A 27,804-nucleotide genomic window follows, 5' to 3' on the forward strand; every position below is an offset into this window, starting at 1 on the left:
CTTGTCCTTTTTAAATTAATTAATTACATATGTTTTATGTATATACAAAAGTTGAAAACGATTTGATTTTTTTTTTTTCTTTTTTTTTTTTTTTTATTAAAAAGTCTATACAATTTGTTAAGAGTGTTTAAGAATTTAGGAAAAATAAATAAGGGTTTGCTTGATTTTTTATTATTGTTTATAAGACAGAGAGAGAAGGAGAAATTTAGAAATTTAGCTTAAAATTTGTTTGCAATTAAATTTAAAAGGTTTTTTTTTAATTAAACTATAAAAATATTTTTTTTTTGTTTTCCCTTTTTTTTTTTTAGGGGGGGTTTTGTCAAATATTTGTTATTAGTTGCATTTGTTCATATATGAAATATTGTATACATTATATAATATATATATTGTGTTATAGAATCGAGCATTTTTTGTTAACGTTATTCAAAACCAAGAATTTTGTATTTTTGGAACACTGCGATATGATATAGGGCTTGCTCATATGAATGTGATTTTATTTATATAATATTTGTTGTATAAAATTGTATTCTTTTATTTTTTGCTGGGTCGTAATTATCTGTTGTAACATACGCAAAATATATCTTTTTGTATATATTTATTTGTTGTGTTTAGCTTAAATATATACTATATATATATATGTATAAGTAATTATTATTTTTGCTAACTTTTTGCTTTTTTTGAAACAGTAACTTTCAGTCATCTTGTAATCATAATAATACCTATATGCAATATTACATACGTACAATATCATTAATAATTATTATTTGTATTTGTATTTGCATTTGTATTTATTTATATATAATTTATCATTTATTTATATATTAAGCGTCGTGTACAGTAAAAAAAAGAACGCATTTCTTATATAGTGTGTCGTGTTTATAGATATAAATTTATATGTAATTTATAAGTTTTCGTTCTGCTCTCTAATTTGTTGTATAAAAGCTAAATGTTTAATGCTGCGTATGAAAATTGTTTTTTTTTTTTTTTTTTTTTTTTTTTTTGTTTGTTTATTTTCCACTTTAATTGCTTGACCTCAAAATCGTTTGCTGTATTCAAACAAAATTTGATTCCTTTTTCAACTTCTCTTTGGCAGTTTTCGTTTGTTAGGTTTACATCTCATGTTTTGTTTTTGTTTCTTGCTGCGTTTTATTATTTATTGTATATTTGTTATATTTGTTTAATATTATTATAATGTATATGCTAAGCAACTAACATTGGACCATTCCATTGCGCGACGCACTATATAAGAAAACTAGCTACTCGATTATTATTATAATATATTTCGCGTTTAATATACATATCCATATATATATTTATATATACATAAATATATATATATATTTATATATATATACTCATATGATATATCGTATCTGGTATGTTATCAAAATTTGAATATCCAGACAATGGAGAATATCTGCAGCTAGTTTCAGCTAACAGACCAGCTCGCTGCCAGCGAATATATATTGTACAGATAATGGAACAACGAGAACTGTCTGTTCAGGCAGTAGAGATTGAATAGCTGCAGCAGCTGTTGCTGCAGCTGCTGCTGCTGCATCATGTAGAAAATTATCATTATGACTAGAGCTAAGACTACGGCCAAAAAAAGTCATCAGTCGCACTCGGGCCCCTCCGAGAAATGGTTGCGCACATCGAGCGCCGATGCCAGCTGGAATATGATGTGCGACAGCGAGGGATGCTCGAGCAGTTCGTTAGCCGGCAGCTGGGGTTCGCAGCGCGGCCGCATATGCCTGCCACGGAAACCGCGATGCAAACGCAGCACCACATCACAGAACACGAAACGTAGAATGAGTGTGCGCAGAAAATCGTCCCCAAAGAACTGAACATACGAGGAGTCTGCAAGCGAGGAATACGAATTGGAATGATGTAAATATTTTAAACACTTCTAGCTCATTTACTTACCTATAAAGCCTATGCCCTGCTCGATCTCATCGATGCGACAGCGCGTAACCAGACGCGAGGCTTCGGTTATGAAACGATCCACATAGGTCTGACAGCGTTCCCAATGATGAATGGGCACATCTCCCACATTGCAAATGTAGCAGAGCGCTGTCAGCGGGGAGTGCAGGAACAATGTAAACAACGAACCATGATGCTGTACATCGGCTGCAAGTAAAGAAGTTTTAATAAATACTCAGTAATGTGAAGGAACTAAAGAGAACTAGAACTAGAAGTAGATAGATCATTTCTTATACAAGTTATACTACAAGTGCATAGATAATTTCTTATACATAAAGAAATGTAGAGAGCTAATTAAGACTAGCTAGGCTTACCTTGAAAAGCGGGCGGCACATCTTGCGGCGACATGAGAATGACCAGCGGCTGTCCAAAGTAGCGGGGTATATGCTGAAAGACAAACGAATTATCCGAATCGATGATAATGAACATGGGCCGACGCGTGAACGGATAGAGATCGCCGGGATAAAGACAGTGGTTCTCCTTGTAGGACTTCCCGCGGCACGACAGGCCGCCGCCATCGACGCTATCACGCTTCACACTCGTGCCCAAGCCGCCCAGCTCATAGCCATCTGTAAGAGAGATAGAGATCAGTGGCGCTACGCTTCAGGCGTACATGCAGCTAGCTGTACTCACAGTCCTCGGGATGCTTGGTGGTGGAGAAACAGCCGTCCGCTGACATGTACAGGAGCAGAGCACCGCCCAAAGGTAGTTCCTTGAAGCCGCTGGCGAGGAACACCAGCAGCTGGCTAATCGATGGCTTGTATAGTAGATATTTATGTGGATTGTCTCGACAGTCTCGACGGCCATTCTCCATAAAGCCCTTGGAGCCGGGCACTCCGTATGGTGGTATGCGACTGGCCGCCGGGCTCGCATCGTGCCCATGCAGCCCATGTGACATGCTAAGCGGATTCGTTGCCGATTCCGTGGGCTCACGTTCCAGCGTTTGCAGCATTCTGAAATGAATCCAAATCAATTAACAACTAACCTAGATGAAATTTCGATTTCACTCACCTAAACATGTCCATAGTGAGCTCGGAGAACTTGGCCTGCTCACAGGCGGATCCAACAATCAGTATCTCCTGCAGGCTGAGCGTCATGTGCGGTGATCTCTCGCACGGCGGCGTCGTCAGCGGCGATAACCTAGAACCGGAACCACTGACCATCAGTCGATGTAGTTGCGCTGGTCCACAATCAAATTGCGGTGGCCCGTGCTTTCACAGAAGAATTGAGAATGCGGCGCACTAATGAGGTGATATATATGGGTGGGGAATAGAGGGGTGTGTGGGAGTGGTGTGAGGGATAACAGGTAGGAGAACATATGAACTGATAATAAGTTGTGTGTGTGTGTGAGTGAGTGTGTGTGTGTAACATTTACCAGCTAGATCCTGAGATATAATATAGGAAAAGTTGACTGACTCTAAGATTTGTATAGAATATCTGTAAGATTCACTGATCGTGAGTAACTGAACTATATCGAAGTGTATATTATTCAAAATTTTTTTTAAGGCACTGTTATATGAACATATATAACTAAAGCTCATAAGATTAATACCATAAGAACTAATACCATTAATACTAATACTAATACAGCATTTATCATTAACGCCATATACATTTGTCATATACCTTTAGTCTTTAACTAGAAGATATATGTTTAGTTAAGAGCATATATGATAACTATAATAAAGAGATCTTTACTAGACAGATCTACACAGATATTTCAGTTCTATATCATAATAATTATGAAATATGTGAAAATTTTATAAATCTTAGTACTAAAGATATTTTTGCTAATACTAGAAACTTTTTCTTTAAAAGAGCTTAAATTAGTTTTATTCTTAGCTGGGTCATGTGTGTATGTATGTGTGGAGGGAATTTGTGTGTATGTGTGTGTGAGTGATTGAGTTGAGGGGATAAACTGAATGGAAAAGTGCGTGATGAATGAGAACAGTGAGTGTTTCTTTGGTGTTTTCAAGTCTTCTGTGATAAGCACAATAAAATGAAACAATTGATAGCAACAGAACAGAAGCAAAACTTGTATACCTACGCCTACAACAAACAAAAACAAACCAAACATAGAGCCCATAGAACCCATTGTACAGATAGATAGATAGATAGATATATATATATCCGACCCCACAAGCTCTCCATACTCCTACTCCGCCGACGAAAGCACGGGCAAAGTGTTTGCTGTATGGTAACAAGGATTGCGCCAACGACTCACCTGTGCGACAAGATGATGGGATTGGAGTCGGCATGCAGCACGGCGACTGCGGCCTCCGCCTTGATGAAGCCCTTGATCTCCTCCAGAACCAGGGACCATTCCAAGTGATCTTCCGGCTCGTAGCTGCAAGTGGCATTAAAAGTTTAGATACGATCTGCAGATCTGCATTCGATGGGTGATTTTACGTGTTCGTGTACTCCTGTATTTGTTTCTCCAGCTCCGTGACCAGCTCCCGCACCAGCTTCATCTTCTTGAGCAGCAGACAGACGACTATGAACCGTGCATAATATCGCAATTTCTTCACCATCAAATCCGGCCGGTCCTCCTTGGCAGCGCGCGAGTAGTACGCACGTCCACGTATTGCCGCATAGAACTGATACGCCTCATTCAGGTAGTTCGTTTCGCTCGTTCTTAAACTGCGTTCAAGATAAGAATGGATATGAATTAATATTACAGATGTATGAGCACTACATACTCTTAATATTCAGATCTAAATATAATTACAGCCTATAAGAGAGAGACTTGGGATACTCACTAATAGTGATAATAAAGCTGTCCGATTTTGCTGGCTATTTCGCCAATTTGCCAACGTTTCAGTCCATATTTGGAGTCGAGGACCATGCGATGTTGCTGCTGAAACTTCCAGAGTTTTGTGTAGACATCGAAGGTGCGTCCAAAGTACGCCTGCCACTGACGATGTCCATACTGCGGCAGATCTCTACTTGGACAGAGGAACAGCATTAATATTATCGAATATATCGACCTATATGTATATCAGGTTACCTGAGCCCATTGAAAAGCTGCTTGGATTTCTCGAGCAAATGGCAAAACTCCAAAACAAGCTTTCTATCCTGTTCCTCAGTGGACTCCATTTTCACCATGCCGTTCTCTGCCGCCCCAAAATGTTATGTCTGCGAACTGGATGTGCTGGAATAGGAATATACATATTTGTAATAAATGGAGCAAAAAAGAGCTAATGTTTACTTTATACTCTCGATGCAGCACTGAGGGCGCTCATAAACAAACTGAGTCTCGCAATTCGCTTTAATCTCTGTGCAGCTTACGTATCTATCTATAATATTTGTATATCTTTGCTTCCATGTACCCACATCTATATGCAATAGACGCTCGGCAAGCACTGCCCACTTAACGTTCACTCAGCCTCTCCTCATTGAGCCTGCCATAACGATTATCAAGATGCTAAGAACAAGTGGGCACCAGTTGTGGCTGATCGGTGTGGAAATACCCTAGGATATGTCAAAGCCAGAGGGTTCAAATTGAGATTTATCTCATTAGAGTCTTAGTCTCAGTCCTACTATCACTCTCACTCTCACTCTCAGTCTCAGTCTCACTATCACTCTGAGTCTCAGTCTCAATCGCAATCTCAGTCCCAGTCCCACTCTTATATCTATTCTATCAACTCTTCAATTCTATTAACCCCTTCAACCCATATAGGTATACCTATTATAAAGTGCAACTGTCGATTGTTACATACTTTCCATGACAACCAATATACCCACTTCACTCAATAACTACTGCGCATAATGATGTTGATGCGAATGCCATTGTCAATATTCGTGGACTACAATAAATGGCAATGCGGCGTATGCTTAATGGGCATTTTGTTCATCTTGTGTGCTTTATTATTATTTTAATTTTTAATTTTTATGCCACACATAATATACCCATATAACATATACATATATTTAACCATATGGAAAAGGAGTATTAATGTAATTTATGTGAATCAGTCGCAGCTAATTTGGATGATGCAACCAATCGAAGAGCTGAGAGCATCAGAGCTCTATTCGAGTTTAATTAAAATTTCAATCTTGAGCGGAGGGAGGAGATGAAGACGGATGTGGAGCAGCTACAGCTGGACCCAGAGAGACAATCGATGCTGCCATCGGGCAGCAATGCTGCAAAAGCTCAATTAATAACGCCCGAGCAGGTGACTAAGTCAAATTGAAAACAAGTGAGCAAGCACCAGCTGACTGATAAATGTGATAGACTAGCAGATATCATGGGCTGGCATTAAGCTATACATATGCATAGAGTATAATTTGAGAAAATAACTAAATATACATATATAAATTTTAGTCAACTATAAACTTCTTCCATTTGAAATAAAATACCAATTAAAGTCGATTAAAATTACTTAAGTAGAAACTAGATTTTAATGCATTATAATAATTTATATAACTATAATAAATTAAAAAAAAATACAATTAATTATTTTGGAACTTTTCAAATGAAATGGATACTTTCTCTACAATTGTTTTTCAATTAAACTCTGTCATTTGGCAAGGGCTGAACGTGTGCAGGGTATGGAAACTATCCAAAGAAAATGTTTGTGGAAAATGAAGAAAAAATGATGATTAAATGCTGGAAAGGAACGGCTGGAGTGGGGGCAGTAGGTGGATAAAAGAGACTCAGCAGAGCAAAAGGGTCGGCAGTGCAAATGGCGCCGCGGCGACCACATTGATTTTGGTTGAACCAAACTAGGTCGCTGGCACAAAAAAAAAGAAGAAGAAAAAAGGCAAAAACTTTCAATATGAGCTCATCAGCAGCAGTCACAACTGAGATGAGAAAGAGATGAAGCAGGAGATGGACAAGCAGAAGGAACAGGAGCAGGAGTAGGAGAAGCAGAAGGCAGCAGGAGCAGCAGCTGCCAGCGGCGTAAATATGGGTTTCAGTTGAACTGAGCATAAGGAAATGTGGCACTTTATGTTTATGGCGGCTCCTAATCAAATTAAGAGTCCATTTAACAAGTGCGAATTACATAATATGAAAATTACGCATACGCAACGTGGACAAGAAGAAAGCGAGCGACGTGGAATGGGCGATGGGCGATGGGTGAAGCGAGATGTGCCAAACAAAGCTGATAAACTAACAAGCTGACTCACGCCTCTCGCTCGGAGTGCTCACTGCTGCTTCTGCTGCTGACTTCATTATGATTATTATTATCATTAACAGCAGCAGGAGGAGGAGCAGTAGCAGCAGGAAAAGGAGCAGAAGCAACAGCAGCAGCATGTCAACATGTGGAAACCGGAAATGAAAAAAACACAAATACTAAGCAAAGCCGTTGCCACTATGCCAATGCTTATTAACACATACTTACACACACACACACACACACGAATATATATAAGTATGTATGAGTGCAGCAAGAAGGACATCCAGCAAATCAAAGCAGGTTCGTTTTAGTTTCGGCAGGCAGAAACTTTTCACTGCACTGATTCTGAAAACAACTCTGTTATGATATTTTAGGTAAAGCTCTGAGATCTGAAGAAAAATATACGCTTCAAGAAATGAATCAAAAGAGCTACCCGACTTTGCTTGGCATAGTTTGAATCATTGCTTTAAGAGAAGACTTAAAAAAGCTTGAAGCTTTAAAAGTTGAATTCAATAAATTAAATTAACTATACAAAAGTACCCTGCTCAAATAAATAATACGTTCCAGGCATACATATAAGAGATGAAAAACCTTGTAAGCTTATGCAACAAATCGAATAGACTTTATATGGCTATGAATAGACTATATATGGCTCAGACATATGCCTATAAAATTTAGGAAAATTTTATAACTATACGAAAAGGTGCACTACTCTATAGACTGCTAGCTGCTGTATGTTTGAGGCATATTATAGATAAAAAAAAATGTACACTTTAAAGTTTTTGCTACAAATTTGATGTATTACCCGTCATTATTCAGCTTTAGTAAAGCGAATCTCATTTATTATCTTACAGGAATAGACTAAAAGCCTTAAATCTAACTAAAGTAAACACAATTCTTAGCCAATCTCACAAGCGCTTCAAATTGTATCAATATGAAGCTATCTTTTATAAAATCTCAGCACAAACAACGAACAAATCAAAGAGCTATGGAGTTTGTCATATGTTTCTTCTTTATTTTTTATTGCTCAACGCAAAAGCGTAAATGGTCAAGGACATTTTTGTCGCCTGGCAAAACCAACTGCATGTTGTCAACGTGGCAAGAAAAAATAAATATATATATAAAACTGTGGCTGCCTCCTCCTTCTCTCTCTCTCTTTCCCTCTCACTCTTTCTCTACTGCTCACACACGCACATATATACGGCTGGCTCTTTTAACTAGTTGTTGTTGCAGCGCTTTGTTGATGTTGTTGTTGTTGTTGTTGCTGCTGCTCGGGGAAAATCCCAATTCGAGTCAAACAAAGCGCGCTAAAAAGTATGCAACGCACTTTGGCGCTCAACGCTAGACGCTTTTTGACTAACTGCCAAGCGGCACAAACACACACACACTAGTGTGTGTGTCTACATACATATGTCTGTGTGTGCGTGTGTTTTCAATGCCCGCCGGCACTCTGGCAAATATTACTCGCTACTACTCCATGCTCTCTGCCATATTTGACAAAGCAGCACATTTCTTTCACTCTGCTTCTCCTTTTCATTTTCAAAAATTCTTCCTCTTTTTTGTTTGTGATGTATGCATGTGCGTGTGTGTAATCCTTCAAAGGCATTGTATGCCACACACACATACACATGTACACACACTTAATGGCATTTTGACACTGATAATGATGTTGTCATTTGCATCCGCAGCAAAATTATCAAGTTCAGAGGCCTCCACAAAATCCTCGCATTGAACACAATTCATCCTGAATATGTATATTTATACATAAATGTATATGTATGTGCGTGTGTGCGTGTGTTGTATATGTATGTATTACTGCAAATTGTGCATTTTTGATGACAGCTGTAATTACAGTAAACATTCTATTGAACAAATCTTTGCTTAGGGTCAGCAATTTTCAACTCTAAACTACCAACTTTATCATTTATCGAGCTTTCACTGTGATACTACTCTATGAAGATGTTCCGGTTGCGGCTTCTTGTCTGTTGACTAGCCAAAAATAAATAAAGCAAAACTTTCAGTCCTCGCTGGACGCTACGATTTGTATGGCTCCATGACTGGAGGCAGTTGAAATTTGTTGTGAAATCTGTATTTATCGAATTGATTAAGTTGCGCTGCCTGAAGCAGCAGCAACAGCCGCACAGAGCAAAAGTTGGCAATACATAAAAAAATAAAAATAAATTCAAAAGCCAATTAGAATCAACCAGAGAAAAGGCAAAATTTGCTGTGGAGAAGAATGCATGAAGCTTTACATAGAGTTGCAAGTCCTTAAGTTGGCCAATTAGAAAATACTCAAAAGGGGAAGCTAAACTGGCCTAAAAAGCAGCATTAAACAGTCAAATATAGCTAAAATACCATATTTATTTGTAATTCTAGCTATAATAAAAGCCAAAAGTTAAACTAGTTTTACGAATATATCGAATTTTAGCTAATTTCAGAAATAGCTTTTCATTTTAAATGTTGCCAACATCATAAAATGCCAATAAAGAACCTTTTATTATATACAAAATCTAGCTATTTGGGCAAACTCTGTCGATTTAGGATATGGAGCTCTGTATTACAACTCTTGGTCTCTATTTGCCATAGAATGATAAATAAAAAATAAAAACACAATCAAAGCAAGCCCTTATAGTTAACTCTTAGTCTTGGGCTTAGCCTCACGCTCAGACTTTACATTAATGTTAGCCACATTCTTAGCCTTATAGCTTTAGCCCCAGCCAAGTTGCTCAAAACTTAACAGTTCAAAAAAAAATAACGCTTGGGCCTCAATCCGCCACAAAGCAGAGCATAAAAGGAAACAAAACTAACCCCACACATTCATCATTTTTTAGCCATAAAATAGCTAACCTATTCGGCTAACTGCTTTGCAATTTGGAGTTTTGCGGAACAACCCTCCCGCTTTAATTGACATCGAGCGCCATTTGCAATTTAGTGCACACTGCATTTTTATTGACGGCCTGAGTAGTGGCGCAGGGGACGGGGGCAGTGAGGGGGTGAAGGAGTAACTTACCTTATCATTGTTGTACTCGGCTCTTCCTCTGCCTCTGCCTGTGTCTCCGCCGCTGCCACCAACAACAACAACAACTTGAACAGCAGCCGCCAGCGCAGCCTTTGCCGTCGCCGTCGCCGTTGCCGTTACCGTTTGTCAACTGCTGCCGCTTAAAGCTGGGCGCGTCGCGCTGCTGCTCCGTTCGCCGCTTCCGCTTCTTCTTTCTCGCCCTCTTCGCCTCCGTCTCGCCCTACAGCTGCGACTCCTACTGCGACTGCGACTGCGACTGCGAGTCCGCGCCGTGTTTGTTGTTGTTGTTGCTGTTGATGCTGGCGCCGGCAGCTCACTAACAGCGCTCCATAGCCACACCTAACATATTGCGAGTGCCGTACAGTATGTGTGTGTGTGTGTGTGAGTGTTTGTGTTTTGCTTATCTTCTTTTTGATTAACAACTTTATGAACTGCTCTAATGGGCTGCTCCTATGTCACTTTCACTGTACGCTTTGTGGCCCTTTGTATCCTTTTTGCCGGTCGCGTTTCACGCACTTTTCGCTGCTTTTGCTACTTTACTATGTTTCTCTTTCTCTTTTTGGCGCTGCGTGGACTGCAGCTGCTAATTGTGTGCGAATTTCGAAATTTAATTTTGCGAACACGAGTTCTGTTTCAACTTTTATTCTTCTATTTCTTGTGGCAACGCGTTGCGACCGTCGTGTATGGCTGCACAGTATTGAATTTTTCGCATTTACATTTTTAACGAGCGGGTTTGGGGTTGGGGTTGGTATTGATTTTTTTGCCCAAAAACTGACACTTGCTGGTGCACACGCAAGCCGCCAGATGGCGTGTATTTTGACAATCAAATTGGGGGTTGAAGCACTGCCAAAACAGCTGACCGCGTGTTGAGTAACGGTTAAGTATTCGAAAACCAAATCGCTGCACGGAGTTGCCAGATAGTTTAAAACCTCACAAGAAATCAGATTATTTTAGATTAATAAATATCATAAAAGTTACGTTTGAGTTATACTACATGAACACACAATGATTTTTATTATATTAAATATATAAATAAAGTACCATAACATTTACAAATTGCATTACATGAAAAGCGCCGTTTTATCAACCATACTTCTATATATAGTTCACTAAAATCATTATATTCTTTTTATCAGTATCTGCCTTTTTGCACTATCACAATGATTCAAACTACATTGTTCAGCTTTTCCATTATGTTAAATAACTATTCATAAATTTAAGATATACATATATTATAATATATATATTTAAGTTGTATCTACAGTATGTTTAAAACCAATAGCTACATGCATAAAATTAATATATGTATTCCATAATATGTATGTATTGTAACTTTTTGACTATATAAATTTAAGCACTTTTTGTTTGAAAATATACTACGCATAGCTTTCAGTCTTTAAATAAATCCAAAATCAATTAGAAACTGCAATGCTACATATATCATCATATCATATGTATGTTTATATTGTTTGTATATGTTTTTGTGACTGTATTAAAATTTGAATAGTTTAAAATTTGGCTGCATGATGTTTCTCAATCATTTGCTACTTGCATTCGATGTACAAATTGTTATGCACCGGCCCCCAAATATAAATGCACTCAATGCCGCCAGATTGTTGAGGAATGTAACGTTTCGGCTGATGTCCATTTAGTCTGGATGGCTGTATGAAAGACGGTTTATGTTTAGCTGATCTAGAAGTTGGCTCGATGAGGCCTCCTAAGGTATATGCATATGTTTTGCATTTCTTTCTTTAAATATAAAATTATTAAAATTTGGCTGCATGATGTTTCATTCAGTTTCTGTTTCGATGTACAAATGTTCGTGTAGAGACCCCTAATGCAAATACACTCGGCGCAGCCCTACCGCTAATACTTTGGAATGTGTTTGGTTAATGATGATTAAATCGCAGTTTTGGATTTTTAGAGTGCACTATCTTAGGGGTCTGCTTGAAAGACGGTTTTTGTTTAGTTGCACGAGTTGTTGATGGACGTTGCCTACAAACGCGTTGCTTCCGACACGGTGGCAACGTCGCAGCCGTTGTCCGTTGGCTGCTGTTGTCCTGTGGAGCTGGCCACATCCTTCGTTGGCCTGGGCAGGTGCGAGTAGTAGCCCAACTGACAGGAGTTTTGATGAGATAGCTTTTGGGTCTGACTTAGCTGATATTGCGCCGCCTTCAGCGCCTGCTGTTGCTGTGGCGTTAGGCAATCGCAGGCTGCCAGGAGCTCCTCCGTGGATTTGGCCGTTATGGTGGTTGTTGTTGTGGTCGTCAGCTCACCCACAAATTCGGTAGGAGGCGGCGCATAGTTCTCCACATCGCCATAGGTGGAATAGCGGCCATAGGGATTGCGCCTAGGCATGGAATGCCGTTGTTGTGCTATTTGCAGCTTGACCGCCGGCCTAATGGCAACTGTATCCAAATAACCGTAGTTGAAGCTCTGGCCCACAAGCGTCTTGGTTGCTAGATTGTCCCAGGATTTGGGCTTCTGCACGTAAGCAATGGTGTTTGGATAGATCTGTGAGGGCTGCACTTGAGTAGCTGTCATATGGTAATGCGGATGATGATGATGATGTCCATGTTGTTGTTGCTGCTGTTGCTGCTGATGTTGTTGCTGTTGCTGCTGCTGCTGCTGCTGGGAATGCTGCTCATAGGATTGCCTGGACTTGGTCGAGTGTTGCCTGGAGGACTGTGCAGCCTCGCTCTTGGGCTCCCAGAACAACGTATCCGTGCTAATGGAGGTGGTATATGACGCCGAGTCAGCGGGAGCGAACTCACTAGAGGTGCAGGAATGCAGGCTACAATGGCTAGCCAAACCAGAGGCTAAGTCAAAGTAGCGGGAGCGAACGCTGCTCGCTTGGGAAGGCGCCTGATGATGATAATGATGATGTGGTTGCTGCTGCTCCTGTGGCTGTTGCTGCTGCTGCTGCTCTTGTGCATGTCGATGATGATGATGATGGTGGTGATGATGATGATGATTCGGCTGTCGATCCACGGTCGCAGCTGGCTTGGTTACATTGGCGCCAGGCGAGGCATGTGTCTTGGTTGCCTGCTTCTCTTTAGACTCCAATCTCTCCTTTTCCTTCTCCCGCTCCCTCTCTCGATGCTTGTGCTTGTGCTCCTTGTGCTGGCGATGGCGACGCCGTGAAGGCACGCACTGTGTCTCGCAGCAGGGACTGGCCAAATCGTAAGCATCCAGGCTCACATTATCGCCGTTGCTGTGCGACTTCTCCGCAGACTTCCAGCGAAAGTGGCCCAGGCAGGGATTGCAGGAGTGTCCATTGCCATGGCAATGCTTGGTCTTCTCCTTGGCTGGTGGCTTGTGCTTCTCGCAGGTACGCGGCGGTGGCGCAGGTGGCTTCACTGTGCTAGCTGCTCCGCTTGCTCCTCCTCCTCCTCCTCCGCCTCCTGCACTCGCACTGTGGTACTGACTGTTAGCTGTTACCTGGCTGCAGCTATTGGTGTCCAGTGACTCGGTTCTCTGCAGCACATAGTGCTGATCCCCACCAGCAGCTGCTGCTCCTCCTGGCAGCACATAGCGATACCGATAGCTGGGATCCAGATAGTGATACGTGAGCATAAACTGCGCGGGTGGAGGAATTATAACTGGCTGCTGTCTCAGTGCTATATTAGCCACATCCTCTGTGGACAAAGCGGGTCTATAGAAGCCCGGCTCATTCGCACTCGCCTCTGTTGGAGAGACACCTTCTCCGTCACTCGGCGAGGTATTGGCGTTTGCTTTCTTTCTCGCCGGCAAGCTGTGCGTCTTCCACTTGCCCTCCAGCAGCTCCCGCTCACGCAGATGCACTCGCTCCAGCTCGTTCATCTTCTGCTGCAGCAGACTCTGCAGCTGTATATAGCGCATGTGCAGATCAACCTACACATAAGAACACATTTCCTTAGAGGATTATCTACAGCGTTTGGCATGCTCAAGCTCACCTTTCTCACACAATCCTCGAAGAGCACAACCATTCGCATGCGCATATCGCATTTCTTGATAAACTCCACAATGGTCTTATGATCCGCCTTCTCCATATCGTTGCCATTGATGGAGAGTATAACGTCGCCTTCACGCATCCCAGCTCGATAAGCCGGTCCACCGTATTCCACATAGTCCACATACGTAATCATCTCCAGCTCTTCGTCGCATTTGTAGTGTATGCCATAGCTTTGCAGTGTGAAGCCATACGAATCGTTTCTCTTCTCCACAATGATCGTGCGACGTCTGCGGTCCTCGTCCGGCTTGGAGCCAGGCAGCAAACGCTCCGATTTATAACGGCCCAAGATGTGAGTGGAGCGTGAGAGCTGCGAGTGTACGGAGAGGTTACAAATTGCTCAAAATATTGAATAGTAATCGGAGTACATGGGAGTAGATGTGTGAATGTAAGGAGGATTTAAGTCATAGAAATGCTCTTGGAATAAATGGTGAGTCGATCATATTTTCATTCTGCTTTTAGACTTTCAAAATATTACAGAAAATACCTAAATGCCTTACCAACAAGCATCATCCATATAACTCTATCAAGTATATATAATTTATAAAGCTTAACTTAATCCTCATTAACCCTTCAACCCTTAGATAAATGCCGTTTCTTGTTTTCATTTTGAAGCGCTTTAAAAGGCGCAAAACTAAGCCATTTATGTCCTCACAAATGTCCTAATACTTTCTCTCCTTGTCTCGGTCTTTCAATATATATATATAAATCTGTCTGTTGCCTCCTCTCGCCTACTCGCTCCCCTAAGCAATAAAGCTTTAATGAAAAGCCCAGTCGCTGTCTATTTAACTGTGCTGTCTGTGTTCGTCTTGTTTGCCTGCCATTGTTTCAAATCCTATCTCTTCTGCTCCCCTCTCCCCCTCTTCTAACGACCATTTGACCCGTCTAAAGCCCAGTGAAAGTGTTAGCTAGAAGGAAGAAGTCCTCATACCATATTCATGAAATACTTTTTTGTTAAAAGCCGTGACAGCTGGGCAAACATCATTTGGTTGTGGCGTTGCCTGCGGGCATTCGTTGTGCCACATTTGTGGCTGGCCATAGATGATGATGATCCCCAGGTGTAAACTACTATTCATACCCTGTAAGCTGTGGGCGGGCAGAAGGGCTTGTATAGCTGTTGAGCCATGTAGTTTACTGTTTATACAGAGGAGGGTCAAAATTACCGGACTTAACTTGTCCAAGTAGTAAAATATATTTCTATAAATATCTTAAACTTTCGTATATTTCATAGTTGCATGAGATAGTAGTGGGTACACACTAAAATAAACTTATATCCCATACCTAACACACTATACCTTACACTACTTATCTATACCTATATATAGATATATCCCGAGGCTACCATTGGGGTTGTACACCATTCGTATTTTCTTTATAAATATTGAATGTAATGAGTGTCTAGAAAACACAGATGCAATTTGAAATTTCATTCTAACAAGAACTTAAATGAAGAAAAGCAAAACAAGTATAAGCTTAAAGTTGCCCAACGAAAATACTGAAAAGAAAATGCAAAAGCAGAAATATTTAATGTTACAGCAACATATGAAACCCCTAAAAGGTCTATCCATGACAAACAGTTCCGGTTTGGGCTTCATTAAGCATAGCACAAAAATCTCATAAAAAAACATAATTGAATTAATTTTGTGAACAAGAGAGTGTGGTAGAGAGTGTGGGTAGGAGATGGGGAAGAGAAGTTGTGGCAAGGGAGGCAAGGAATAAGCAGTGGGGGAGGTAGGTAAAATATTACGTGGAGTGAGAAATAACGAAAGATTGATGATGGAATGGGAGGAGATAAGGATAGACGATAGAAGACTAGATGAACAAAATTGATGAACGAAGAAGCTGTAATTATGTAGAAAAGAAGAAAATGCACAGGGGAGTAGAGCAACAGAGGAGCATAGGAGCACGTAGGAGCATAATCATAGCAAAGGTGAGCAGGAGAGACGGAGGTCAGCTATTTCCGTAACATTAAATTATTGAAAACTGATTTGAGCCGCTGCTTTGGTCTGCTTTTTGCTTTGCCAATTGTCTGGCCAAGCGTAAGCTTTGGCTATGGAAACGGACTAAAGGTTAAACAGCTGAGGCGGCTTTCAACCCCAGCTCGACCCACACCAACGGGAAAAGCCACCACCAAGGCAAGCACATACATATGTATAGAAAGGGAGTGAAAGAGAAAGAGCTAAATTCACCACCCGCCGCCGCCGCAAGGCGATTTCAATTGAGCTGCAGGACAACACATTATGACTCAATAAGCAGCCAGCTGGCGGTGGGGGAGGAGGAGCAGGAGGATGAGGCTGATGAGAACTTTGTACTTTGTCGACTTTTGATTTAATGCATATTAGTCACATTACCTGCGCATACTCAAGCTCCTCGTCGCTGGCATCAAGACTCTTGTGATGGTACTTTAGACGACCCAAGCTGCCCGTTCCATTCACGTAGTGGGAAGCCGTTGGCTGTTGGCTGCTAGCGGCGGCTGCTATCAGTGAGCCCACCGAGGTGGCATTGGAAACAGACATGGAGACGGCTGCAGCTGTTGTCGCCGCCGACGCAATGCTCTGGCGGCTCATGCTGTTCATAGTTTCTTTGTCTATTGATTTCTACACTCAATCATTTTGCTAGGTAGGCAAAAGGAAAAAAACCCGACAACAGATACCGACAAAAAAAAAAAACTACACAAATTATATCGCGTTTTATAAATAATAATAGATGTCTATATATATTAATAAACATCTGCGCAACAGCTCGCTTCAATCACCGACCACGTTACAATTGCAATTAGTCATAAGCATTGACCAGCAAATGCTGCGCTACTATTTGTTTTGTTGAAAAGAAACTTTTTTCATATTCGTTTGTCGTGTGTGTTTCCGCTTCGTTTGTTCCACTTCCGTTCGAGCTTGGTGCCGTACTGAATGTGGCAGCGGCCAATGGAGAGTACGTGCAGCCAGAATATTACCGTTAGTACTTATATTTATGGCACATGTTGACTGTCAGCCGTTCATGTTGCATATAGAAGGCAGTAGAAATACAGTGCGCTCAAATTTAAATGCGCATGCGCAGAGTTGCCACCTAGGGAGAGCATGACAGTAGCAGGAGCGTGCACCGAGCTGAGATGACCAATGAGGCATTCGACTACGAGCAGCTGGTAGCACTCTCTAGAATAATCAAATGAAGTGCTCGGTTTCCCTTTATTTGTTTATTAAGAGTTGCCACTTGGAAGAGACAACAGCAGCAGCCGTAAATGGCAGCACCATATAGGGTGACCAAATGAAACAATCGAAATCCTTTTTCTTATGTGTGTTTATTATAAGTTTACATGGCGCAATATATTGCTATTCAGCAAGCTCGCCACCAGGGACCAACTGTAATAGGTGGAATAATATTAATACTACATATATGAGAAATCTCAACCACCCGCTGTATTACTCACCATTGTAATGTTGTTACCGTTTAGCAGTATCTGGTCGAGCTTTGTAATTCGGCGTCCATCGGGCGTATTTTCGTACTCTGTGACATCGTCTAGCAACATGTTGACGAAATCATCAAAGCCCAATAGAGTGCCCACCATTTCCTTGTCGTTTTTCATGATGATGTGAATCCGCGAACCGATGCATTTATCCACCAGTTCTGCCGGCAACACGTTAAACGTTTTATATTTTAAACAATGCACGTATTTCGTTACTTACCCAATGGCATAAGTGTGGATATGTTAGCGGGCGGCGGCACAGCAGTCATTTTTGGGAATTTAAGTCAATAAACTTAATGGAAATAACAAAACGCTTGCCGCACTTAATATGTATCGTATAATGTCAATTGCTTGCGATAATCCCTGAACGAAAATGAAGTATCGACTATCACAAAAAACGATTGCATATGTATGTGTGGTGAGTTTCAGACTATCGATAAGTTTCAAAAGCGTAGCTATAGCTGTCGAAAAAACAGCCGGTGTTTCGTGTTTGGTAAAATAATTAAAATCGTAACAATGAACGACGGTGAGCTATTCTCAGTTTATAAAATAAAATGTGTAAAAACTAATTGGTTTTCTATGCAGAGGAGATTATTAAACAGCGCTTGCTTATTGATGGCGATGGCACAGGCGAAGATCGCAGGCTGAACATGCTGTTAAAGCAGTTTCTCAAGTGGGCCAACTCCAAAAACGATTCGCCGGAGACCAAGTACAATTTGATATAAATAATAAGTATTAAATATTAATAGGACTAAAATTTCAGTCAAATCATGTACGACCGTTTGATGGCACAGTTGGCGCAATGTCAATTTGCAGCACTGAAAAATGTATACACGTTACGGATGATCAAGGAGGAGCAGGAGAACTACGCGAAACTAGCTGAAAAACATAAAGAGAGCATCGAACTTGCAAAAGAGGAGATCGAGGCAAGCAAAAAAGAACTTATCATAGCTAAGGAAATACGCAAAAATAAAATGGAGTACGATTTGCTTGCCTCCTTAATCGAGGAGCAGCCCGATCGCAAGGATACAGAGAAACAAATCGAAGTCATCAAAAAGGAAATCGACAAACTAACACAAAAGAAGCTAAAGATGGAGCACAAATTCCAGAAGCGTCGCAACGATTTCACACTCTTAATGTACACCATACATGAGCTAGAGCAGCAGCTGGAGGAGGAAAACAGCTCAGGGTCATCAGACTCAAGTGAAAGCGATGCCGCATCCGAATCGAATGATAATAATGGCATCATGGAAGTCAGTGACGATGACGATGATGAATTAAATAACATCGTTACCACGAAATTCGATAGCAATCGAGGCAAATCGAAAGAAAACTCTGCCTCAACCGAAAGCTCCAAGGAGCCCATGACCATGTCTGTAGATGAAGATGCAGTGCTGGAGCTAAGCATCGAAAAGGATGACCATGATGTGGACGTTGCAGTGGCCAGTTAAACGAGAGTACAATTAATTTTAAGATGTGTTTACATTATATAATAGACCTGCACAGCCATCGATGCGGGCTCTACTCCATATTTTAAGCAATCGAAGATGTCGATGGTTCCAGCTTAAATTTAGAGAGCTGTTTCAGTAAAGATAGGTTGACAATGTTCAGCCTTTAACGGTTTGTAAAAAAAAATGTTTATTATACAAAAACGACAACAGAAACTATTATAACAACCAAATCGATACTATCGACAGTTTATATAGCTCTAACTATATAGTAAATTGCTATTAACAAGATTTAAATGCTAGATCCGCAACGAGAGCCACATGATCTGAGGGGAATTTAATGGATGGTATAGCCTCATTCTCGCTCAACTGTTCCAGCGTAGGCAACGGCACAGATTGCAGGAGATCAAAACAGTCTCTTTGATAGAATATATAATCCAAGCAGGCAGCGAATAGAGTTGTGTAGTTAGTGTAAGGCGGAGTGCCACAGGCGGAGCTCATTAGGAAAGGCTGTCGAAGTTCCACATCTTTGACAGCTTGCTCTTCATTGCTGCTCCAATCCACAAAATCCTTGCCCACAAATTGCTCCGTCATCAGCTTATAGATGCCGCATTCCGGTACGCTGTTGAAGTCCCCACAAAATATTAGACCAATATTTTGGGAAGTGATATTGCGCTCCTTTATGACTTGTTTGTAGATGTGCTCCACGAAGATGAGCGAGAAGCCGATCTGCAGCAGTCGTATATGATCGGCATCTGGATGAAAGTATAAATGGGTGTTGGCCACCAAAACATAGCGACCAGTCTCCTTTACCTGCAGCAAGGACAGCTGCAACGTGGTGGATCTTTCGCAAATGCGCTTGGCCAACTGCTCGTTGCTCTTGATTATATTCCACAGTGGCGTAAAGACGGGCAGCGTGCTTATGTTATCACCCAGGTGCAGAACATAATTCTTCACCAACTCAAACCTCGTGCTGCGATAGAATAGAGCAATACCTTCCGCGCAGGTTCCCTTGGGTGTCATGATGCCAGTAAAGCTGGTCAGTACATGCTTTAGATCATGCTCAAAAATCTTCAAATCCACCTCCTGCAGGCACATGAGGTCCGCATTGTAGCCCAGCAGCTCCTTGATGAACAGCTGCTTACGGTAATCGATTTTAAGTGCATTCGCCTCACAATAGGGAAACAGAGTCTTACGCGCATAGTCTCCATCCGCATAAAGATCGGCCAGCAGATTGTAGCTGACCACCCGAATTGCATTGGGATCACTTAGTGGCTGCTTAGTATATTGATGCCGCTGTTCAAATGGACAGTCAGTGGGTCCTGGCAGCACGGACAATTTACTGATGCATTCTGTAGCTGGGCCAAGGATACCCTGCTCGTTGCCTGGCCTGATCACCAGCTTCAAATGATGGTCAACGTCTGACGAAGAGGTCTGATAAATTAATCCTTCTGCACATCGCTTCCAGTTGGTCTTCTCATTAAATATACCGTTCGCTGGTTTTACGGCCCTATACCACTCTGCTCTACTGTGCTCCCGGCTGGCAAATTCCAGCTCAAGCTTTAATGGATAAACCGGAAATCCAGCTAAAATGGAGCTGGGTAACTGTACTGAATCAATCCAAGGCTGATTAAGCAGCACATCAAAGTTGGTGTCGTGAATTCGCAGCTTTAATCCATCTGCCGAGTTCTTTAGCAGCTCTTCAAAGGTTACGCCCAGAATTTGCTCCTCCGAGCCTTCTCGACGGAACTCCACAACAATCTCGTTGGGAGTGATAGCCAACGGGGTCTCGGCAGCTGCTGCTCCTTTTGATTTCTTTTTGCTCTTTTTGGTGAGCTCCTTTTCAACATTGTTGCGTATGCGTAGGAGCGCTTCATCCACGCGCTCGCTCATGCGTCGACAAAAGTTAAAGCTGCGATCCAATTTGAGCCCCTGGTTGGCATAACGAAATGTAATGTGAAGTTCCTCTGTGTTTTGTGCATTGCGCAAATAAACTTTGTCCATGGCGACGGCTGTGCTATGCGGCCGTAAGCTACGTAAAGAAGTCGAAAGTGCAGATGCTCGCAATTGTTGATAAACTAATGAGTGTAGCGAACAACAATGAATAAACTTTCCAATCATTGCCGGTGTGCTGCACTCTGTTAAATTAACATACAAATGTTACGGCGGTTAAATTAAAAACAGGTAGCATTTAAGAAAATAGTGAGTTAATAAACAATCAATTTGAACCATATAAAAATAAGTAGTTATATTGCACAGTTTGCCCTATTTTGCTTTAAAAGGAAGTTGACTCCTTTTAAGTTGTGTTAATATAAATAACAATCAATCGATGTCAGTGTGCTCGCAGCTATCGAGCTGTTAACTATCTGTGCTATCTGTTATTTTACAGCACTAGTTCATTAACTCATTTGTTCAGTTTATTGGTCGCGAACTGGTAGCAAACGTTTGGACACAAGTTAAATGCAAATATAAAATTGCACGCCAAAACTTAAAAGTTAAATTTGTAATAATATTAAGTAGGTAGCACTGCATGCCCAAGCTACAATCCATCATACACAATGACGAGTGACGACAAGAGGTAAGGAATAAATATAAAATAAAATATTAAGCAAAACTTTGTGAGGTTATGTGTGTGTGTGTGTGTGAGAAATTTGTGTTGTGTGTATGTATATTAATTTACTTTTTTCAAGCAGTTACGACTCCAGTGACAACAGCGAGGCCGAGGAGCGACACGCCAAGCACAAAAAGTCTAAAAAGCATAAGAAACACAAAAAGTCGAGCAGCAGTGAAAAGGTGCACAAAAAGCACAAGAAATCGAAAAAGCGCCATCAGCGTCACAGCGAATCTTCGAATGCATCCGAGAAGCAGCAGCTCATTCGAAACAATGCAGTGGCTCAAGGTCTGAGTAGCAAATTTACTGAGTTGATGCAAGCCAGTCGCGAGCGTAGCTCAAAACTGACGCCCAATGGCGCCGACTTTCGTATTGTCAAACCAAATACAGACCCATGCAGCTTGGTTGAAGAGATTACCAAGACCATACAGAACAAGGTGCGGCCTGTACTTGAAGTGGCCACATCTGGTAGTGAGAGTGATGTGTAGGTATTGAAGATATATCTATGTAACGCGTAACTCATAGATCGTATGTATTCTAGCCCCATTGACATAGCCAGCCCTGTGTTGTTGCCAGATAAGCTCGAAGATGAGCTAAATTTGGAGGAGCTAATGCGACAAAAGGCACTTCTGCAAGCACGCCTGGGTGCCTACATGTCTGACACTGAAGGCGATGAGACTCGTTCCAATTCGTTGCAGCTCAAGCGTCCACTGCAGCAACCCCAGCAGCCACAGCAACCCGTTGTTGCAGCTATCGAGGCGCCGAAGCGTAGGCCGAACTCGCAGTCTGCACTGCAGCTGGCAACTGCAACTAGTAAACATGCTAATAATAAACAGTCTAACATCAATAACTCAAACGAACCCGATGTTATATTATTGGATGATTCTAGCGGTAGTCAGCGTACGCCCTCGCCCACACCAGAGAAGCGAAGACGACAATCATCGCCCATCCCACAAAGAAGTCGGCCACAGCAGCAGCGTGACTCGCGAGATCGTCGTTCGATCCGAGATCAACGAAGTCGCACGCCTCGCCGACGCAGTGAGCAACAGCTACAGCAGCAACAGAGACGTCATCACCAAGAGTACAACAGGAACATGGAAGATCTGCGACAGGAGATCAATCGTGACAAGCAGCGAGAGCGACGCGAACAAAGTCGTGATCGTGAAAGGAGACCAGAGAGAGATAATCGACAGCAGCAGTCAGAGCGTGGAGGTAGGCAGCGCGAGCGCGAACGAGAGCGTGATCGTGATCGTGATCGCGATCGCGATCGCTGGCAACGTCCACGTTCGCATAGTCGTAGTAAGTTTGAGTCAGATAGAAGGCGTGAGCGTGAGCGTCAGCTGGAGCAGGATCGGGGCGGTGAACGTGGCACAGGATCTGGACGTGGAGCACGCTCTGGCAATGGTGTGGGCGCCGCCGATCGCGATCGCTATAAAGGCTCTTTAAGCGAGGGGCAGAAAATGCACGAAAAGGAGAGCAGCGACGAGGAAACCAGTCTTGACATAGATATCAACGAGGACGAGGATGATGAGGAGCGTATCATTGAGATGCGTCGCAAGCAACGTGAGGAGCTGGTCAAGGTAAGTCCAACGCAAGTAAATATAGCTCCTATTACAAATACTTATTCCATTTCGTTCCTAGAAACTGGTTACCACTGAGGGGAAATCGCGTACAACCAGCCCGACGCCTCGGAAATCGAATTCATATGAATCGAGAAGCATCTCACCCGTCTCCTCGAAACCCGAGCAGATGCAGCATTCGCCAACGATTGAAAAAGAAGAGCAGCCGGCTGCTAAGCCCGAAGCGTTCGATGCAAATGCTTCGAAGAACAGCACAGTTAAAGAGAAACGCAACGAATGGGACATGTTTGCCGATCAGGATGTTGATTCGAATTTCGATGTGAGTCACAGGCTTGTAAATGTCGAGCATGCAACAGCTTAAACAGAAACTTACTCACTCACTCTCTGTATTTATAGTCCCCCAGTACGATAGTGCACAGTAAGCATCAAATTGAGAATCCTGCTCTAACTGACAATTGGGACGATGCGGAGGGTTATTATCGTGTGCGCATTGGTGAGGTACTGGACAATCGCTACCTCGTCAGTGGCTACACAGGACAAGGCGTGTTCAGCAATGTGGTGCGCAGCAGGGATCAGGCGCGCGGCTCGGCCAATGTGGCTATCAAAATTATACGCAACAACGAGATCATGTAAGTGGGATCATCCAATGTTTGTTTACGTCGATGTCATCAACAGTAATGTAATTAATTCGATATTTGCTTTTTCTATATGGCCAGGCATAAGACAGGTCTACGTGAGCTGGAAATCCTTAAAAAACTCAACGATGCGGATCCTGATGATCGTTTCCATTGCCTTCGTTTATATCGGCACTTTTTCCACAAGCAGGTAAGGGGTCTCGATATATTCTCAAAAATCAATTAGTAATCCTCTGAACCCTCTCTTCGTAGCATCTTTGCATGGTGTTTGAGCCGCTGGCCATGAATCTGCGCGAGGTGCTCAAGAAATATGGCAAAAATGTGGGTCTTCACATAAAAGCGGTGCGCAGCTATACTCAGCAACTGTTCCTCGCTCTTAAGCTGCTGAAAAAGACGGGCATACTGCATGCGGACATCAAGCCCGATAATATTCTAGTTAATGAGAATAATTTGATATTGAAGCTGTGCGATTTTGGCTCTGCCTCGGCCATCAGTGAGAATGAAATAACGCCTTACTTGGTATCACGTTTCTATCGAGCACCTGAAATAATATTGGGTATACCCTATGACTATGGCATTGATACGTGGTCAGCTGGTTGCACTATCTACGAACTATATACGGGCAAGATATTGTTCAGTGGCAAGAGCAACAACCAGATGCTTAAATTCTTTATGGATGTAAAGGGCAAGATACCCAATCGCATCATACGCAAGGGACAATTCAGAGAACAGCATTTTGATCAAAGCTGCAATTTCCTCTATCACGAAATAGACAAATTAACAGAGAGGGTAAGTAGACGGATACATTTGGATATATATATATGGGTAACTAAACTCTAATATCATTGACTTTTCCAGGAAAAGATCGTCGTGATGCCTGTGGTGAAGCCTACCCGCAATTTGCAACAGGAGCTAATCGCTGATCAGAACTTACCCGATGATCAGCATCGCAAGGTGACACAGCTCAAAGATCTGCTGGAGAATATGTTTGCCTTGGATCCGGGCAAACGTATATCGCTAAATCAGGCACTCACACATCCCTTTATACAGGAGAAAATGTAGCTCCAAACAGCACAGAGAGCGACACAATAAACGTAATTCAATTATTTGTAGACTATAAGAAATTACGTTAGAACAAGTTTATCGAGTTATTATTATCACCCGAGCTACAAAAACCACACACTCAGCTATAAATAGACTATCTACTACCTATCTATCTATCTTTCTATATATATATAAATCCGTATATATCTTGATTGTAAGCATATGTACATAATGTTCAGTGGTTCGACCGAATTGTTATTTGTGTGTGCGTGCTTACACTAACTTAATATGTATAAAACTAAGTAATACATACTATATATATATGTATATGCATGTACTTCAGTTACTACTACACACACATACAGACACACACACACACACAGACTCGCAATTATATAGTGTGGTATATATACATATATAACATCTAGCTGCAGTTGATTCAATATCAGAAACTATTATTAATATTTGATACCATTTCAGTGGACCTCTGCTGATCTATAAAGAAATGGAATCGAGCTGCGCAACTGGTAATAATTTATTTTTGGGCTCACATCAGTAAAAAAAAAAAAAAAACATTTATGGGCCAACTTTCTATATTATTTTTTCCAACCCCAATTTGGCTTATGTTAAACTCTCAGTTTTAATGCTGTTTGTTTTCTCTGAACTTTGCAGCTAATTCGGCCGAAATTGTGGAAACTGCGCGTCTTGAAACTTTGACACAATTCCACGTCCGGGCGTAAGTTGTGTTTTCCTTTGAAATCGCGTGTCTTACTGAGAAACATTTCTCTTTCTCTCTCTCGTGTTCTGTTTCTACTATCACAGGTAAACCAGGAGGCGAGGATTCCTCTTGCGAGCAAGCCACAGGTAAAGTAAACAATGGATTGAATTTGTTGCTATTGCTTGAAGTCCGTTAAGAGACTGTTTGGGTCAAAGATGATTCAATAGGACGTCCATGGCGAAAAAGCTTAGATTTGTTAGATGACCTATTTAGATCGAGCACATGAGTTGTTTGTAAATCAAGTTAATGGAACATGATTCGTCAGTCTGAAATATTATAATCAATTTTGCTGTGTCCGTCTGTGTACATTGCGAAGCTTGGAAAATTTGATATGCCTGTAAACTGGAATTTTAGATATTTAGTAAAAATGACATGATCCGGAAATGATCAATTTTCATAGTTTTAATGCTAAATATAGTGATTCTTTAGTGCCTTATGTAGATTTTTAGGGTGCTCGGGCCTCTATCAATAATATATTAGGAATTGGCTAACCTTGAGAAAGACTTTTTAAATTGTGAGAGCTCAAGCAGTTCTAGATTTTAAATACACTTCATATAAAGAACTTTTTTTTATCTAGAAAATTTATATTGAATACTAAATTTGCTATAATATAGTCAGCATTTATTATCCTAGACATTAGCTTACAAATTTGTTTAATACAAGTAAGAAGAAATGAATTCCTAAATCTTAAGTCTGACAGAATTGAACAACCTTTTTAAGTTCGTAAAAATTGTCTACACAGATTTGTATTAGGCATGTTAAATATATGTATATAATATACATATATTCATATTATATATATACATATATTCATATTATATATATACATATTCTCGGTTCACTTTCACGTTGAGCCAGCATTTACATACTTTAGATAGCATACAAAAGAAATTAGAAATTTCAGATAGAAAAAAACTGAAAATTTTCATTCACAGACTAGTTGCTTAGTACATTCTAAACAAATAAATATCAATCAGTCAGCCTTAATTCTAGGTTATTCATAGTCGTATAGTTCAATTGAAACCACCTAGTCAAGTGCGTCAGTTGGCGTGGGCAGAGTTAATGCTAATTGTAGCGTCTTGCTTTCATCCAAGGTGTGTAATCGAGGCGGACTCAGTTCGCTGCGCAGCAAACACTTGAATTTCTTGGGTTTCCAGTTGTTGCCTTCGTTCGGATCGCGCAGTAGTCCAAAGGCGCACTCGAATACACCCACAGAGCGTTCGGCTGAGTGCAGTGTGCCACAGCAGAGCACTATAACTTGGCCGTAGGGATCGATGCGTCCTTGGACACCAGAATGCGATAAGTTAGGGTTGAAGTAGAAGCCAAATGTCTGTTTAGCTTTGACTAGGCATTCGAGCACCTGCTCTGCGCTGCAACATTCAAAGTCGCTGGCTCCATCATCCGCAATGACTTTCATCTCCAGAGCTGCATCGCTCCAGAGATCGGACAGAATTAAGCTATCAGAATTATACTTGTTGAAAAACCATTCACCAAATTTGCGTGCCATCAGATGTATTGGGTAGTCCTGTTCGTTAGCTATCTGCATTAAGGGTGCGTCCGCATGAGTGGAGTCCGGAGCTTTTGAAACTGCCCCATTTAACTGTTTGTCCCAATACTGGATTATTTTCATAACCAAATCGGCTTTTGTGAAGTCTGTCGAGGTGCCAGGTAAACGTGTGTTCAGGTATCTAAATAACAAATCTTTTGTGATATGTCGCTTATGTAGAAGTTTGTGTGTGTCGCCGACCTGTGTTATAAGGTAACCTAAAGCCTCTGTGAGAGAGAGAAAATTTGTTCATATTTGTTCGTAATGTTTTTTTGTTTTTTGTTTTTACCCTCGGGCTCATCGATGCTGCACACATTTTTTGTTACACTCCTTGCCAGTTGCAGCAGCACGGGTATATTTGTTTCATTACACAGTAGATCGCGCAATCCTGAGCGATGCTGCTCCGATATGGACATGATCAATTAGCAATTGTTAATATCTAAATGAAATGCATTTCCAAACATTTGTCGTTTACTAGCCAGCTGCGAGACACCGCTTTAAGTGTGACCGTAATCGCTTTTACTCAGAATAACTTTATTGCTCCTTTGTGTGCACACTGGTTGATAGTGCTGTAAAATGTGCATATCAT

At 41.4% G+C, this 27,804-nt stretch overlaps 7 protein-coding genes across 9 annotated transcripts; 2 read left to right on the top strand and 5 right to left on the bottom strand.

The window, feature by feature from the left end:
- Positions 1 to 965: 965 nt before the first annotated feature.
- Positions 966 to 10,944, bottom strand: LOC108613451 (protein SCAI). 2 transcript variants are annotated; one of them, XM_018006935.2, is made up of 10 exons: positions 10,111 to 10,944; positions 4,988 to 5,131; positions 4,740 to 4,922; positions 4,390 to 4,620; positions 4,205 to 4,327; positions 2,992 to 3,135; positions 2,614 to 2,933; positions 2,295 to 2,549; positions 1,924 to 2,127; positions 966 to 1,857 (listed from the first exon to the last, which is right to left on the bottom strand). In XM_018006935.2, the coding sequence occupies exons 2-10, from the start codon at positions 5,083 to 5,085 to the stop codon at positions 1,613 to 1,615; spliced, it is 1,803 nt and encodes a 600-aa protein (XP_017862424.1). In that variant the 5' UTR covers positions 5,086 to 5,131; positions 10,111 to 10,944; the 3' UTR covers positions 966 to 1,612. The 2 variants fall into 2 exon arrangements, with proteins under 2 accessions (XP_017862424.1, XP_017862426.1); XM_018006937.2 differs by having other exon boundaries at positions 2,992 to 3,120; positions 10,111 to 10,943.
- A 149-nt stretch (positions 10,945 to 11,093) lies between these two features.
- ssp6 (PDZ domain-containing short spindle 6) lies at positions 11,094 to 17,240 on the bottom strand. Its single transcript, XM_018006932.2, has 3 exons — positions 16,462 to 17,240; positions 14,055 to 14,420; positions 11,094 to 13,992 (listed from the first exon to the last, which is right to left on the bottom strand). The coding sequence occupies exons 1-3, from the start codon at positions 16,684 to 16,686 to the stop codon at positions 12,115 to 12,117; spliced, it is 2,469 nt and encodes an 822-aa protein (XP_017862421.1). The 5' UTR covers positions 16,687 to 17,240; the 3' UTR covers positions 11,094 to 12,114.
- A 149-nt stretch (positions 17,241 to 17,389) lies between these two features.
- LOC108613461 (U6 snRNA-associated Sm-like protein LSm5) lies at positions 17,390 to 17,937 on the bottom strand. Its single transcript, XM_018006947.2, has 3 exons — positions 17,794 to 17,937; positions 17,538 to 17,734; positions 17,390 to 17,469 (listed from the first exon to the last, which is right to left on the bottom strand). The coding sequence occupies exons 1-3, from the start codon at positions 17,840 to 17,842 to the stop codon at positions 17,440 to 17,442; spliced, it is 276 nt and encodes a 91-aa protein (XP_017862436.1). The 5' UTR covers positions 17,843 to 17,937; the 3' UTR covers positions 17,390 to 17,439.
- Positions 17,938 to 17,964: 27 nt separating this feature from the next.
- Positions 17,965 to 19,263, top strand: thoc7 (THO complex subunit 7). Its single transcript, XM_018006942.2, has 3 exons — positions 17,965 to 18,099; positions 18,159 to 18,282; positions 18,337 to 19,263. Exons 1-3 carry the CDS (start codon positions 17,985 to 17,987, stop codon positions 19,022 to 19,024), a joined length of 927 nt encoding a protein of 308 aa, XP_017862431.2. The 5' UTR covers positions 17,965 to 17,984; the 3' UTR covers positions 19,025 to 19,263.
- LOC108613450 (2',5'-phosphodiesterase 12) lies at positions 19,187 to 21,388 on the bottom strand. Its single transcript, XM_018006933.2, has one exon. The coding sequence runs from the start codon at positions 21,140 to 21,142 to the stop codon at positions 19,304 to 19,306; it is 1,839 nt and encodes a 612-aa protein (XP_017862422.1). The 5' UTR covers positions 21,143 to 21,388; the 3' UTR covers positions 19,187 to 19,303.
- A 41-nt stretch (positions 21,389 to 21,429) lies between these two features.
- On the top strand, positions 21,430 to 25,059 carry Prp4k (Pre-mRNA processing factor 4 kinase). 2 transcript variants are annotated; one of them, XM_018006930.2, is made up of 8 exons: positions 21,430 to 21,599; positions 21,712 to 22,116; positions 22,174 to 23,212; positions 23,274 to 23,531; positions 23,609 to 23,841; positions 23,929 to 24,037; positions 24,100 to 24,636; positions 24,706 to 25,059. In XM_018006930.2, exons 1-8 carry the CDS (start codon positions 21,580 to 21,582, stop codon positions 24,907 to 24,909), a joined length of 2,805 nt encoding a protein of 934 aa, XP_017862419.1. In that variant the 5' UTR covers positions 21,430 to 21,579; the 3' UTR covers positions 24,910 to 25,059. The 2 variants fall into 2 exon arrangements, with proteins under 2 accessions (XP_017862419.1, XP_089323831.1); XM_089467705.1 differs by having other exon boundaries at positions 21,431 to 21,599; positions 21,715 to 22,116; positions 24,706 to 24,909.
- On the bottom strand, positions 24,100 to 27,791 carry LOC108613458 (uncharacterized protein C3orf38 homolog). The gene is made up of 2 exons (XM_018006944.2): positions 27,505 to 27,791; positions 24,100 to 27,442 (listed from the first exon to the last, which is right to left on the bottom strand). Exons 1-2 carry the CDS (start codon positions 27,629 to 27,631, stop codon positions 26,697 to 26,699), a joined length of 873 nt encoding a protein of 290 aa, XP_017862433.1. The 5' UTR covers positions 27,632 to 27,791; the 3' UTR covers positions 24,100 to 26,696.
- Positions 27,792 to 27,804: the final 13 nt, after the last annotated feature.

The sequence above is a fragment of the Drosophila arizonae genome, chromosome 4 (genome assembly GCF_054131065.1).
Source record: "Drosophila arizonae isolate 15081-1271.41 chromosome 4, UAZ_ARI_1.0, whole genome shotgun sequence".
Lineage (NCBI taxonomy): Eukaryota > Metazoa > Arthropoda > Insecta > Diptera > Drosophilidae > Drosophila > Drosophila arizonae.

Bases quoted from the DNA above. Each gene is read 5' to 3' on its own strand.
- thoc7 (XM_018006942.2), top strand. From the start codon at position 17,985: ATGTGTGGTGAGTTTCAGACTATCGATAAGTTTCAAAAGCGTAGCTAT. The intron at 18,100-18,158 runs GTGAGCTATTCT...TTTTCTATGCAG, and splicing joins AATCGTAACAATGAACGACG to AGGAGATTATTAAACAGCGC. The intron at 18,283-18,336 runs GTACAATTTGAT...CTAAAATTTCAG, and splicing joins AACGATTCGCCGGAGACCAA to TCAAATCATGTACGACCGTT.
- Prp4k (XM_018006930.2), top strand. From the start codon at position 21,580: ATGACGAGTGACGACAAGAG. The intron at 23,213-23,273 runs GTAAGTCCAACG...TTTCGTTCCTAG, and splicing joins AACGTGAGGAGCTGGTCAAG to AAACTGGTTACCACTGAGGG. The intron at 24,038-24,099 runs GTAAGGGGTCTC...CTCTCTTCGTAG, and splicing joins GGCACTTTTTCCACAAGCAG to CATCTTTGCATGGTGTTTGA.
- LOC108613450 (XM_018006933.2), bottom strand. From the start codon at position 21,142: ATGATTGGAAAGTTTATTCATTGTTGTTCGCTACACTCATTAGTTTAT.
- LOC108613451 (XM_018006935.2), bottom strand. From the start codon at position 5,085: ATGGTGAAAATGGAGTCCACTGAGGAACAGGATAGAAAGCTTGTTTTG. The intron at 3,136-4,204 runs GTGAGTCGTTGG...ACTGATGGTCAG, and splicing joins CCCATCATCTTGTCGCACAG to TGGTTCCGGTTCTAGGTTAT. The intron at 2,550-2,613 runs GTGAGTACAGCT...TCTCTCTTACAG, and splicing joins CACCAAGCATCCCGAGGACT to ATGGCTATGAGCTGGGCGGC.
- LOC108613458 (XM_018006944.2), bottom strand. From the start codon at position 27,631: ATGTCCATATCGGAGCAGCATCGCTCAGGATTGCGCGATCTACTGTGT. The intron at 27,443-27,504 runs GTAAAAACAAAA...TCTCTCTCACAG, and splicing joins CAGCATCGATGAGCCCGAGG to AGGCTTTAGGTTACCTTATA.
- LOC108613461 (XM_018006947.2), bottom strand. From the start codon at position 17,842: ATGACTGCTGTGCCGCCGCCCGCTAACATATCCACACTTATGCCATTG. The intron at 17,735-17,793 runs GTAAGTAACGAA...TGTTGCCGGCAG, and splicing joins ATCCACACTTATGCCATTGG to AACTGGTGGATAAATGCATC. The intron at 17,470-17,537 runs GTGAGTAATACA...CACCTATTACAG, and splicing joins ACGGTAACAACATTACAATG to TTGGTCCCTGGTGGCGAGCT.
- ssp6 (XM_018006932.2), bottom strand. From the start codon at position 16,686: ATGAACAGCATGAGCCGCCAGAGCATTGCGTCGGCGGCGACAACAGCT. The intron at 14,421-16,461 runs GTAATGTGACTA...GTACACTCGCAG, and splicing joins AGGAGCTTGAGTATGCGCAG to CTCTCACGCTCCACTCACAT. The intron at 13,993-14,054 runs GTGAGCTTGAGC...TCTTATGTGTAG, and splicing joins TCGAGGATTGTGTGAGAAAG to GTTGATCTGCACATGCGCTA.